This window comes from Pleurodeles waltl, chromosome 9 (assembly GCF_031143425.1).
Source record: "Pleurodeles waltl isolate 20211129_DDA chromosome 9, aPleWal1.hap1.20221129, whole genome shotgun sequence".
Lineage (NCBI taxonomy): Eukaryota > Metazoa > Chordata > Amphibia > Caudata > Salamandridae > Pleurodeles > Pleurodeles waltl.
Genome location: NC_090448.1, coordinates 5,598,064 through 5,611,972, shown reverse-complemented (window position 1 = coordinate 5,611,972; position 13,909 = coordinate 5,598,064). Strand labels below are relative to the sequence as shown.

At 44.0% G+C, this 13,909-nt stretch overlaps 1 protein-coding gene across 4 annotated transcripts in view; it reads right to left on the bottom strand.

Moving 5' to 3' along the window:
- UQCC5 (ubiquinol-cytochrome c reductase complex assembly factor 5) overlaps window positions 1–12,175 on the bottom strand; it is a 49,673-nt gene extending 37,498 nt beyond the window's left edge. The window contains exons 1-2 of one of the 4 annotated variants that reach the window (XM_069206086.1): window positions 12,030–12,144; window positions 11,338–11,606 (exon numbers count right to left, since the gene is read on the bottom strand). In XM_069206086.1, the coding sequence (XP_069062187.1) occupies window positions 11,338–11,521 (184 nt within the window). In that variant the 5' untranslated portion in view covers window positions 11,522–11,606; window positions 12,030–12,144. Of the gene's footprint in view, window positions 1–3,673; window positions 3,794–11,337; window positions 11,607–12,029 lie in introns of those variants that run through there. The other 3 variants (XM_069206088.1, XM_069206089.1, XM_069206087.1) reach the window with 3 other exon arrangements.
- Between the last annotated feature and the right edge of the window lie 1,734 nt (window positions 12,176–13,909).

Sequence of the window (13,909 nt, the reverse complement as noted above, 5' to 3'; positions counted from 1 at the left end):
TATGATATTGATATGATATTGTGCATATGGTACTGTAGGAGCTTCACTCGTCTCCTAGTTCAGCCTAAGCTGCTCTGCTAAGCTACCTTTTCTATCAGCCTAAGCTGCTAGACACCCCTCTACACTAATAAGGGATACCTGGGCCTGGTGCAAGGTGTAAGTACCCCTTGGTACCCACTACAAGCCAGTCCAACCTCCTACAGTCTCTTACGTCATCTGTTGACACTGGCGACTCAGATGCTCCCAGAGGGTCCCCACAACTTGAAATCCAAGATGGCTAACGCCAGGGACACTCTGGAGGAGCTCTGGGCACCACCCCTGGGGTGGTGATGGACAGGAGAGTGGTCACTCCCCTTTCCTTTGTCCAGTTTCGTGCCAGAGCAGGGACTGGGGGTCCCGGAACCGGTGTAGACTGGATTATGCAAGGAGGACACCGATTGTGCCCTCAAAGCATTTCCAGAGGCTCTGGGAGGATACCCTCCCATGCCTGTAATACCTATTCCAATGGGAGAGGGTGTAACACCCCTCTCCTAAAGGAAATGCATTGTTCTGCCCTCCTGGGATTGAGCTGCTCAATCCCCAGGAGGGCAGAAACCTGTCTGTGAGGTGGCAGCAGCTGGGGCTGCAGTGGAAACCTCAGAGATCTGGCTTGGCAGTATTGGAGGCCTATGGTGGCGCCCCCAGGGTGCATGGAATTAGCCCCCCAAAACCAGATTTGGATTGAGGGTTCAATTTCACAATCTTAGATACCTCACATGGCCATAGTCAGAGTTACCATTGTGAAGCTACATATATGGGTTGACATATATGTAGTGCAAGCTTATAATGGTGTAACCGCACTCACGAAGTCAGGGAAATTGGTCCTGAACAACATGGAGGCACCTTTGCTAGTGCAAGGGTACCCTCACACACAGTAACTTTGCACTTATCTTTCAGTAACTGAAGGTTAGAGATATAGGTGACTTATAAGTTACCTGGTGCAGTGAAAATGGCTGTGAAATAGTGTGTACACTATTTCCCTCAGGCTGCAGTGACAGTCCTGAAGTAGTGTCTGTCTGAGCTCCTTATGGGTAGCAAAAGAAATGCTGCAGCCCATAAGGATCTCCTGGAACCCCAATACCCTGGGTACCCAGTTACCATATACTAGGGACTTGTAAGGGGGTAGGTCCAGTGTGCCAATCTGAATTGGAATATGGAGTCACTAAACTATAGTGACAAATTTGGAAACAGAGAGAGCATAAGCACTGGAGTTCTGGTTAGCAGAACTCCACGGACACGGTCAAGCATACTGACAACACAGTAAACCATACTGACATATAGGCCACAAGCTATCAGCACTGGGGTCCTGACAAGCAGGATTCCAGTGAGACAGTAAAAACACACAGACAAGTCAAAAAAGGGGATAACCATGCTAGAAGAAAGCCACCTTCCTACAGAATGCGTATAGTTCACAGACTTATTGGATTTGGAAGGTTTAGCCAACTTGTCCTTGTCCATGGCGCCAGGAGAGTCAACAAACTATCCAGGAGCCCCACCACCTGCACCTCCGAACATGTCCTCCCTACCCTCGGATCCTTCAGGTTCTTTGGAGGGGGCACCACAACCACAAGGTCAGGTGGGGGGCGCATCCGAGACAGGAGACAGAGACCCTCATCCCCACACAGGCAGCTGTCTCTGCTCATACTAGTGTGGGGGCACCTAACAGTGGGTCACCCCATGCAGCTGTTGTCATAAGCGGGGCTGCCCAGTGGTGCGATATCCATCAGGCTCAGGCATTGGGTCCCCTCATCGGGATTTGCTGCAGCTGCTTTCCATTCCCTGTGTTAGCAGCACATTACTTTGTCCCATATATCATATCAGGCCTTGCGTTCCAGCAGTGTATGTGAGCCTTAGCAGTGTTCCACGGTTGCACTGTTCCCGCTAAGCAGCTGTCTGGTTGTACCCTCGGGAAGGGGGTTGGGAGGGCATATGGCATGCCCCGTTACATGGTGAAAAGGTATAGTGCAAGTCGCAGGGGGTGGCATCATGCCGTAAGCACTCTGGCAGCCCATCACCGCTGCTGGACTAGTTCTTCAAGGGCCCTGGGTCTGCCCCGGCTCAAGTTCTACAAGACTAAACATGACTAAGGTTTAAAATTACAATGACAAAACAAAATACAGCGGTATCAAAAGGGCGTCATATATACTACTGCAGTGCAAATGATCTACCCCAATGATGTATCAAAGGGGTTATCCAAAACATTTGCATAGAACACTCATCTGGAATTCCATGTTACAAATACCTCTCTACGGCACTGTGAGTTTTTAACTTACTACTACATACCTGAAACCGCCTTCATTTACACTTACATCTTTACTATTGACAAGATCTGAGCCCATCTCAATAATTATTGCCTTTTGCAAGGGAAATCTCGCCAAGTTCCTGCCTAGCACCAGCCTTCATTTGAGGGCCTGATATGGGATAGCATTCATGCATTGTGAAGCACTTATAAACAAGCACTGACAAAGCCAACAGTCCACGTCTTTATAATGTGAAAGCTACAATATTGGCTTTCCCAATACTTGTCTGCAAAGCATTACTAAAAATGTATTGTAAATGCACTCCTAAATGACTGCTCAGAAGGCACAGAAAAGCAGTTTCAAGATGTGAGCCATGTAAAGACACAACCAATCCAATGAGAAAGATGGTTAAGAGGTGCGCTGCAAGGGACGGATAAGCAAGAGAAAAGAAAGGCAAGTTGTTGAATATGAAGCAAGCTAATACTAATTGTGTGCAAGCAACCAACAATGAGCAATGGTCTGAGACAAACCTCCACTCCGAATATGGGTCTGCAACAACAGGCAGCTGTAGAGGGGAGCTCCAAAAACAGTTACATAAACTGACACCATTCTTAGGTTCTCTTTGCCACCACACTGCCCCTACTGACCACAGAACCTATAATGGTATCTGCACAGTTTACAAAGAGCCGCAAAAATGAACAACCTTCGGCAATGCAAAGGGTCTGGATTCACAAGACTTCTGCATGGCATTGTAAAGCATTACAAGTAAATAGGGAGGGCACTGATATGTATTCCTGTGGAAGCAATGAACTGTCAAGTAACATTAGTGTAGGCTAAAAGATAGCTGCACTGTGAAGTCAGACCTAAATATGTGTAGATTAATGACTGTCCTACTCCCATCTGGGCTGCTGCCAGGTAAAACCAAGCTACATTTTCTTTTACCTAAGACACTTCAGTATCGTTACAACGCTGTGTGTGTTCTAAAGTTCAACGTCAAACATCTGGATAAATAAAATGATCACAGCTGCGTGGAAGACACGCACTTTTTCTGCGGAAGCACACACCTTCTGTCCAATGAAAACAAGTCCTCCTTACCCCCGGCTTGTGGGCGGAGCCAGAACCTCTCGCTTGGTGACGTCACAGAGCTCTCTGACGACCCCTGCGCTCTGCAGACAGACCACGCCCAGCGCTCGCTCTGCCTCAGGCCGTGAGTGCGTTACGTGCTCAGAGCGGCCTCACGTCTGACGCATGCGCACCGGGGACAGCGTACAGTGAGGCCGTGCCTGGGAGAGACTCTCAGCCGCCCATGAGCCTCTGCGGGCAGGGTGAGCCACGCCAGGGATGGGAGTGACCGCAGGCTCGGGCCTCTGGGGCGTTGCTCGGCAGATACTCACCGGATCCTGCGGTCGAGGCTTCCAGCTCCGTCCGGCGAGCCAAGGTCCGCTGCGTGAGATCAGGGCGCCGCCATGACAGTCTGAGCAGACGAGGCAGCCATTGGTGGACCTGGGGCTCCGCCCATAGTGAGCAGAGAGAACAGTGGCTGGATCGATCGCGAAGCCCCGCCCTCGCATCGACGCTGCCTCGGGCACGTGTCGGACTCGGGTTGGGGACCTCTAGACTCCCAGGTGACCGTGCGCAGCGTGCCTCCCCGGTGTGATGTGCGCATGCGCGTGTCACTGACGCGCGTCTAATGTTTCCACTGGCTCTTGGTAATAAGCTGGACCTAGCGCGTGTCCTTTTACTATTTTTAGACACCTATATAGTGCTATTCACCTGGCACACAGGAGCCTCTTGTAACCCTGATCACATGCTCCATGGCACTGCCAGGGTCAAGGTCCGCGTGTGGAATGTACTCTTTCCTGGCTTCCCAAGTCAAAAAGGAAGATCTTCCTGGAGTCATTTTGAAGTCATCTGATGACTTCAGCTGGGCTATTCCTATAATTATCCAGTGAAGTCATCCGAAACCATCCTGAAGTATGCCTATAGGGCAAAATATTTAAATGAGATGACTCCAAAGTCATCACAGTAACTACTACAGGATGGCCTTCTGATTACTTCCTTGAAAATGTGTGATTATCTTTAAAGACTACAGGATGACTCTCTGACAGCTAAGTGCCGAGTGCAGATTACTTCAAGATGACTCCATGACAACAAAGGAATGACAGCAGATTACTTAACGATGACTCAATGACAGCTAGGGGATGAGTGCAGATTACTTTATGATGACTCCATGACAACTGGGGGATAACAGCAGATTACTTCATGGTGATTCCACAACACCTAGGGGAATGGGTTAGATTACTCCATGAGGACTTCATGATTACTTCAGGATTTCTTTGTGCTACTTCAAAATTATTTTATGACCACTTCTGGATGTCACTTTAGTGCCTCAAGTGCTTCTGAATAGGTTACTACGACATGATTCCATGATGTTTGCGTCATTGTCACTTTTTGTGATTGATAGGTCTCCCTCCCACAGTAGTTCCTGTAGACTTGGATAGCAATGGAGTATACTAGTAAGCAAAAAGATATTAACATGTAGTGGGGGGGGATGGGACTGCAGGTGTAACAATTAGTATATATCAAACATCATCCAGACACAATGTAGTGGTAATACTACAGTTCTAATAACTTATCTCAGCAATTACTAACTGACATACCATAAATTTAGAAATAACATCAAAATCACATTTTCATACATCATTCCTATTTTAAAGGGATTTGCAGCAGGTTTCTGTGTTGTATAGTATAATTTTTTCTCTAAATTGAAACTATTCTGTTAATTTCACAGATGCGTAGAGCAGCACTGAGGAGCTAAGGATGAGAGAGTGTTGCTAAGTATTGTGAGTGGACTTCATATGCGTTCTGAGTTGGGTGAGTGGGCAATATAATCTATGCAGTAGGGTGTCACCTGAGAGTTTTATTGTGAATGGCTTTGGTGTGTATGGGTTTGCACGTTTATGATGTTGTGTAGGTGACTGGTACAGTGTGAGTACTGAGTAGGTGTGAGCAATGTGATAAACGGTGGTCTTTACAATGGCTGTTTGCTGTGAATAATGTTATGACAAATGAAGTTTGAATAACTGATATCAGTGGTAGTCAAAGAGTACAGGGTGTCCCAAGAGGTATTCTAATTATCTGTTGGCAAGTACTCGTGAGAGTGGTTTAAGTTGTGCTGTATTTATAAGCATATGGTTTAAGTTGCTTTTGATGATTGAGTACTATAAGTAAGTGTGAGTGATGGACTGTGGAGTTGTAAGTAGTGACAGTTACATGTGTGGCAGTTAGTAAGGCAAGCAATGAGAAGTGTTCTAAATCACAGTTGGAAGTGGTACAATTTTTGTTGTGACCAAGAATGGGCTTTAAGTGTAAATGGATATTGAACTATGCAACTACACAGTGTAAGAGGATATTCATGTGGAAACTATGTAGAAAGCAAAGGCCGACTGCAGAGAGAAGATACTAATATGTAGTGGAGGGGGGGAAGCATGGGACTGCAGGTGTAAAAATATCATGCTAAGGCCACATATGTCAAGTGTTGAGTCCTGTTTTTGGATGGTAGAATAGTACAGCACAGGACGGAAGAGTAAGGATATGGTGTGTGAAATGTGTTGTGCAGAGCAGATTAGGATAGGAGATGTGAAGAGTGCATGTAAAGAGCCCAGGACATAGTGGATGCTGAGAGTGAATATGGAGAGATCCTGCGAAGAGCATAACTGAAGATCAGATCTGAAGTGGGAGCTAGCAGCTATACAGCAGTTTCAAAAGATAAATAGAGAGTTATTTTGGAAGCTATAGGTGAGCAAAAGTGGAGTGTCAATGGATGTTTAGTGAAGATGTAAAGCTGATATAGTGGGAAAGAGTGGATGTAGAGGGTGAATTTAAAGGTTAGAAAGTTCACAAAGAGGGAACTTAAATGGTATTACTATCAGTTGTAATGGGGAGAGAGAATGAAAAGGGCTAGGAGTCGGTGAGTTTAGTATTTAACAGATAAGGTGGTGTAGAGGTGGATGTACTGCATGGAGAGTAGAAGTGGTGTTTGGAGTGGCTCGTCGAGAACAGATGTACAGGATTCAGAGAGGATATGAAATTTGGAGAGTGGATGCATAAAGCTTAGATCAGATGTGGGGTAAACAACAGATGTATATAGTGGATACAATGGATGAACAATGTGTATAAACTAGCAGTGCAAGTGCTGGGTAGAATACACGTGGATAGTAGAGATCAAACATGCAAACAAAAGTGAATATGGGGAGTGCATGTACAGAATGTAGCACGCATGTGGAGTGGAGATATCTGAAGGAGAGTGGATGAGCAGGTGTGAAAGCTGATATAAAACATACAGTAAGTTAATGTGATGAGCAGATATGAATAGTGGCAGTGCCACTTAGATGGTAGATGCGAGCTGTATAGTGCAGGTGTATAGGGTGAAAAATGGATGTAGAGTCCGTACAGCCAATAAAGACAGAAGGATGTGACTCATGGGCAAACATATAGAAGGAAGAGGGTACATGTGCATAGTAGAAACAGCATGAGGAGGGTGAAAAGGGAACTACTGGGTACCAAGAATGTAAATGGTGAAGATAGCAAGTAATGAGTAGAAAGCTAACAAGGAGCGTAGAAAACATATTTGGAAGCTAATGAGTTTTGTAAAGAGTGGCAAGCACAACTGGAGGTTGGAGAGGGCATGTGCTGAGAACTATATAAGAGCAGACGTAGGGGTTAAATGTGCTGGGTGAAGAGTGTATATGTCAAGCAGAGTGTTTATGTATGACAAGGGTGGAGAGCCAATGTACGGTGTTGGTGTAGGAAGTAGAAGGCCAAGAGCCTATGTATTGCACTGAGTGAAGATATGGTGTGCAGAGAGAGGATGGGGGAAAATTGGTCTTGCACATGGCGAGCCAATGTACATGATGGACAGCAGAGGTGGGACTTAGAGAATTGATAGAGATGGGTTACAGTGGCTGTGTAGGATGGAGAACACATTTAGAGGATGGATATAGAGAGTGACAATGAATGCACAATGGAGGGAAAGGAGCAGACATGGATCGTAGAGGCTGCATATGGTAGGTCAAATTAGATTATTTAGAGGGTGGACAGCTGATACAGAGGGGAGCACAGTTAGTAGTCAGAAATGAAGAGGTACAGTGTGAAGTAGATGATCATGGTGGAGAGCTGATATACTGTGTGGTTAAGGGGTTTGGAAAGTGGAGGTGGACTGCAAGTGTATAGGGTGGAGAGAGATGGTAGTGCCTACATTGCAAGGAATATGGGTATGGAGAATACATGTGCAACACAGTGGGTGTATAGCATGGAGAGTGCATCTTAGAAATGGAGAGCATTTGGACAGGATAAAACGGGCAAGTGCAGGTTGTAGAGTGCATGTACAGGGCAGGGAGTGGGTGTGCAGGGCACAGTGGTTGTATGGAGCAGGGAGCAAAGGTTGACAAGAGAGCAACTGTGAACTTGAGGAATGTGGTGGACATATACACAGGTTGGCATGCAGATGTTGGAGGGAAGAGTACATAATGTGGAGGGCACAGTGCAAGTACATTTAGAGGTCAAATGCATAGGCTGGAGAGTATTGTGGATGAGCAATCTAACGTAAGAAGCAAATGTATAGAGTGGAGAGTTAAGGTAGTGCTTGAAGGGTGGAAGGATAGGATGTAGATAGCAGAAGTACATGGAGAGTTGAGGTGAGACTTGGATAGTGGATGCAGATGGCTCTGAATGGATGTGAAGGGTGGAGAACAGAGTTAGAGAGTGGACAATGGATGTATTGTTGAAAGTGCATGTGAAGACCACACATGGAAGTGAATAGATAGTTTAGAAGGTGGATATTTAGCATGGCATGGAGAGGGTAGGTAGAGGGCTGACACCAAGATTAAGCAGATAATGAGGATAAAAGCAGCTATGCAGCCTGATGAGATGGTTAGGAGAGTAGATGTGCAATGTAGAGCATTGAGAGTGGATCTACAGGGTAGAGCCTGCACTGCATTTGTTGTATGGGTGTGAAGAACACAAGAGTGTAGACAACAGAGAATGAAAATACAGGGTGGAGAGTGGGTTTACAGGGTGTGCATGAATAGGGTTGAGAGTGCATCTTGTGGATGGAGGGCAGACAAAGGGTGGACAATTCATGTGAGTGTCAGAGAGTGTATGTATATTTTGAAGAGTGGATGCAGAAGACATATGTACAGGGTAGAGAGTGGATGCACACAGTGGACAGCAAGTGTGAACAGTCTAGTGCAGCTATCGCCCTGCCACACAAATTTCATGATTGCTCCATTGCTTTGCCCCCCCCCGTTGCCCCTCCCCAATACCTTAAAAAAAAACAAAACACATTTTTGATTGATTTTGTCTTTTTAACAATCTAACACAGACCAGTAACTAAAAAGAAAAAAAGCAGCTGAGTCATGTTGTTGGTACACACATGCATGGCCTGTCTGCCTACAAAATGATGCAGCCGAGAAGAAGTTTCTTTGAAGTCTTTTAGATGAACTTTACCACAGCTTTCAAGCTATACATTTTACAGGTGCCAGGACTCTTAAGTCAATACTGCATAGATGCTTATGGTGTCAATTACTGTGGAGGTGGGTTGACATCTCGCTCATGCAAAAAATAAAGTAATGCATGCAGTGCTGGGGCACTTATGCACACAGGCCCTTTCCTGTGCACGTCTGGCATCAGAGTGGAGCCCTGGACCTCCACTTTCTTACCTCCATACTCTGGTGCTGCACAACGCAGAGTTCACTGAAGTCTGCTGTGTTTAGAAGCATAATGTGCAGGCACAACACAAACCCATACTCTGTATCACCCCAAAATTGATCCCAGCTGCATCAATTTATATGAAGCAATTAAATTAACATTTCAATTGAGCTTTAATGCCTTGATGTCTCAAGATCGTCCTATGCTTACTCTGCCTCACCTTGTTGTTTCTTGCCAGTCCATTTTCACTATTTCTCCCTGCCACTATTTCTCTCTCCACGCCTCCTGTGCCTCCCTTCCACACCTATACCCACTGTTTCTGCTGATCACCACTGTGCAGTGGATGTTGAATCGCCAAAATACCATCGGTAGTGGAAGCAGTATTCAACACCATTTAATTTCAGTGACATCACAGAAAAATATGTTATCACCTTTGACCCTGAATCTTGCCAGGAAGTGAATTCACAACACCATAACCCTGTTTCCATCACAATAACTCACTTTGCTGAAGATCCAGAGTAACTGTGTGATTAATAAAATAACACAACACAAAGAAATGATGATTTTGGATACTACCATTCAGGGTGCTAACATAATACACCAAGGAAACATCACTAATTTCTCTTTGTCTTACATGGAAAAATTATGTGTTCCCTTGCAGAGGAGGATAGAGTGCTAATGGGAACCTAAATTATTACCAAAAACTGTCATAATGTTATGGTTACCTAAGTGTCAACGTGAAATGAACTGATAAATAATAAAGAGTTGAAAAAAAACCCATTTTTAAAACCCAATAACAGTTCTGTCCAACTGCGGAAATGGCTTCATCAAATGGACTTGCAGTACATAAACCTGATGGCCTGAATACAAACTGGTGGTTTCAATTCTGTTATGCAGTTGGTAGGAGCTGCCAGTTCTCATCTGTATTCAGGACGCCCACTGTTACGACAGGCTTGTGATTAATGGCACTGCCCCCAACCTATTGCTATATGATGCTATACATGAGATTCATGAGTGAAGATGTGCAGGGGGCTTTTAGAGCCTCTTAGCACTTTGGTGCAGTCTCAGGTCTACTGAAAGAAGTCTCTGTGTGTATCCTATCACGACAGAGGTGGCCAAACCTGTTGCATTTAGGCACTCCCTGCGTCATGAATTGGTCACAATTAAGTATTTAGGGCTCCGCATTTAGTGAACAGAAGAATAGCTTGTAGACAGTAACTGCCTGGCTCCACTGCAGGATGAAGAATTGAAGCCCAGTAGGAAGAAGGAGGAGCTGACCACCACTAAGCAAGGAAACAAAAGTGACGTGGGAGCCAGCCAATGCTAAGTAAAGGTAAATTATGGGCGGGCTCTACATTTTTCTATTTTTATGTACAAGACATTTTCTGAAGTTTCATGGGCTTATCTATTCATGTGAACCTGTACATTTCGAAGCATACTATACCTCAGGCCACTGGAATTAAGTGGCAGGAAGGACAAAGTTTTGTTATAAGAAAATCCAAGTTACGTGGCATAATGCAGCACATTTTGTAATATCTCATTATTTTGTCACTTTATAGATGGTAGCACTATCTTAGCAAAGGTTTCAGATTATTAGTACTAGTTTGTTGTCAAATGCAGCAATCAGCAACAGAAAGGTGGCCTTCAATCTTTGCAAAGGGCTTATCTATTGAGTGGCAACAGAACTGACTATGTTCTTAGTAACATTTGAACTGCTTGAGCTAGAAGAAAATGTTTTGGTAAAAATGTACAACCCATGTGGAAGATGATGGATTATGTGGTAAATCCATACTTATGCAGCAAACAAAGTAGCAGAAAAAAAATCACAATATTACAGTGGCCTCAACTATATCTTTAAAACAAGTTGCTTAACAGACATGAACAGAAAGCGCATACAAAATATGAAGATGAGGGACAGTAAGTTGAGCTCACGCATGTAAAAAGGATCTACATTTGCTGTGTAAAAGTCTAAAAATATTTCAACACTTTTTAAAAATCACTGGACCATTCACACGTTTAACCGAGTGTTTTGGCACACATTTGCATTTTAATTACTTCATGGCAGAGATTAGGAGATACAAACAGCTGTCTGGTTTCTTTTGTGAAAAAGTATCTGGGGCTACAGCAATAGCCAGGAACTGGTGACTGCCGCCTCGCCCTGTCCCCGGCAAGACTGGAAAATAGCATATTTTTCAGGCAAAGGTCTTGAGTATGGAGCAAGGTGCTAAGCCCTCTGTGTAATTTATTACATCAGCTCAATAAAAGGGCTCCACACAGCTCACTAAATATTGAGGTACCAGCATAACGGAATGAATAGAAAATCATAAACTGTTTTGCCATCGTTGCTCACCAGTTTGTTGTTTGCAATGCTGAAGCCACAATCCAGGAGTAGGAGCTATGCCGAGGGCACAGCTCGTGCCAGTTGAGAAACATGCTGATACCAGAAGGTTGTGCTGCAAATAGCGACTGCAAGACAGGACCTGGAAAAAGCCACAGCACTCCCTTTCGAAGATCGTTTGTGTGGGGAAGCGCATGGCTGCCTATAAAATTGGTAGCAAGGGCAAGTTTGCCCTATGTAGGCATTGCGAGTTATCACATAATCTCCTTTGGACAGTACAGCTGTTTTCAGAAAATAAAGGTTGACAAAGTGAAAGACACACAATACTGTGTTAACAATGGACAAATACGGATACTAGTCAGCAATTGTTCAAGTTTGTAGCAGCCGATGTTAGAAAGTGTGTGCGACCAAGTAATTATGAACAGCTCAAGCTGTACGGAACTGTAATGGGTACTTTTTAAAAGACCAAATGCAGCACCCGACTTTTCAGAAAGTGAAACATTTATTGAGCTTCTAAAAGTATGTTCCCAAGTTAGCCTCTAATTACTTTGTAGACCATATTAAACAATGCACGAGAATGCTTCAGATTTTAAACAGTATTTTGAAACTGGAATCAATCCCGAAAACAAAGAAAAGTACAGTGTCCCACAATCGCATTACTGGATACGCTCAACGAGAAAACAATTTAGCGCTGATGAATTTACCTCGCAGAACCTCACGCAACAAGGACTGGTGAGACTAGAGCTTGGAGTAGTATGTAAGCTGTAATGGAAAGTGTAAATTAATGCCATTATTCTCCTTGTCTCGGACCTTATTTATATCCTGTACTTTAGCATGTTCCCACAAACGTTGGCCGGCGCAGGCGTGTGACGTCACTTCCGGCGCCACCGGAAGTGCGTTCAAAGACAGAGAAGCGGAAATCACGGACTACAAAATTGATGCAGATACTCGAACCAAAGTCAGCAACTCTGACCGAAAGCTACATTCTCTAAAGTTCCCTTATTTTTCGTGTTCCTCCTAAAACGTCCTTAGTTATTTCAGGTTAAGCTGCCGATTCCTTTTTTTTTTCAATTGTTTTTTGTAAATGTCTACACTATTTGCATTGAGTTGTGTCATGCGTGGTTTACACAGGAATGGGGAAATTAGGTCAAAACAAGAAATCTGAGTAAATGGAAAGCGACATAGAAATATCATGTGATATGTGTCATGCCTGATATTTTATATACAACACATTGTATTCCGGAACTTGTAGTTTTACTTATATGTACTCAAACCCCCCAGACTTCAACAAGCATCCAGCATGTTTTGAATGGGAAAGATTGTTTGTAAACAAAATCACTTTTTTCTTGTGGCGACCTTAAACTTTGCTTTTCCACATACATCATAGTGCATACTGCACAACGTACAGGGACTTCTGAGCCAATAAAAAAAATTGTACAACGAGGAGGAGCCTCATTCCTAAACGACATTGCAATTTAGTGCTTGAGAAATAATCAGATACTGATTTTCAAATAATCCTCAAATCATCAGAAATAGTCAAGTCAAGTCATCAGCTACTCATTGCAAAATCATCCTGAAACCATCAGGAACACCACAGTTTCTAAAGTAATCAGATGGTCATTTTCACGTCATCCTCAGATCATCAGGCTCAAGTTTCTAAGCTCTGCTGATGACTTCAAGAGCATGATGATGTCGGATGATGAGAAAATGACTTCTAAGGTAGTTGGATGATCATCCAATGACTCTGGGATGGCTTCTAAAGTAATCCTGTTTGACCAGGGTTTTGTGCCTCAAGCTTTTCAGCTCTACGGAGTCCAGGTCTATGCTTGTGTGCTTTTATTTTAGCAACTCAAGAAGCATTAAAAATAAATATCATAAAACAAAATGACTTCAAGTGTCGTAGAACAGCATAACAAAGCCAAGCAGTCAGGATGCTGGGAGGCACATACAAGGTTCCACAGAAAGCCAATCATCTTACCTCTCCAAAACATCTACTGTCGAAACAGAGACATGAACAGATTGTTAAACTTGAAGATGCAGATTAGCCATATCACCCATAAACAAGGAACTTGTCCAATCACTTGGTGGGGAGGGGAGGAAAGAGAGATAAAGTTACAGTTCTTGACATAGATTTATACCACCAGCAGCTGCAAAACTTGGGTGGGGCATGTGTTCTGTGTCTGTGGTCCCAGAGTCTTATTTTCTCCCCCACCTACACCCTGAGGGTAATGATCCCAGAGTTGTAATACTTTTATTAGGCTTTACCTAACTTTTCTGGCAGGTCTCCCTCCACATCTTATCTGTAGATTTTGCAATCTAGAAACCTTAAGGGTTTGGATTGTCAGCTGCCTTGTGAGAAAGTGCCTACATAGCTGTAGGAAGTTGGCTCTGTATGTACTATTTCAAAGTAAGGAATAGTATGCACAGAGTCCAAGGGTTCCCCTTAAAGGTAAGATAGTGGCAAAAAGACATATTTCTAATGCTCTATTTTGTGGTAGTGTGGTCGAGCAGTAGGCTTATCAAAGGAGTAGCGTTAAGCATTTGTTGTACACACACAGGCAATAAATGAGGAACACACACTTCA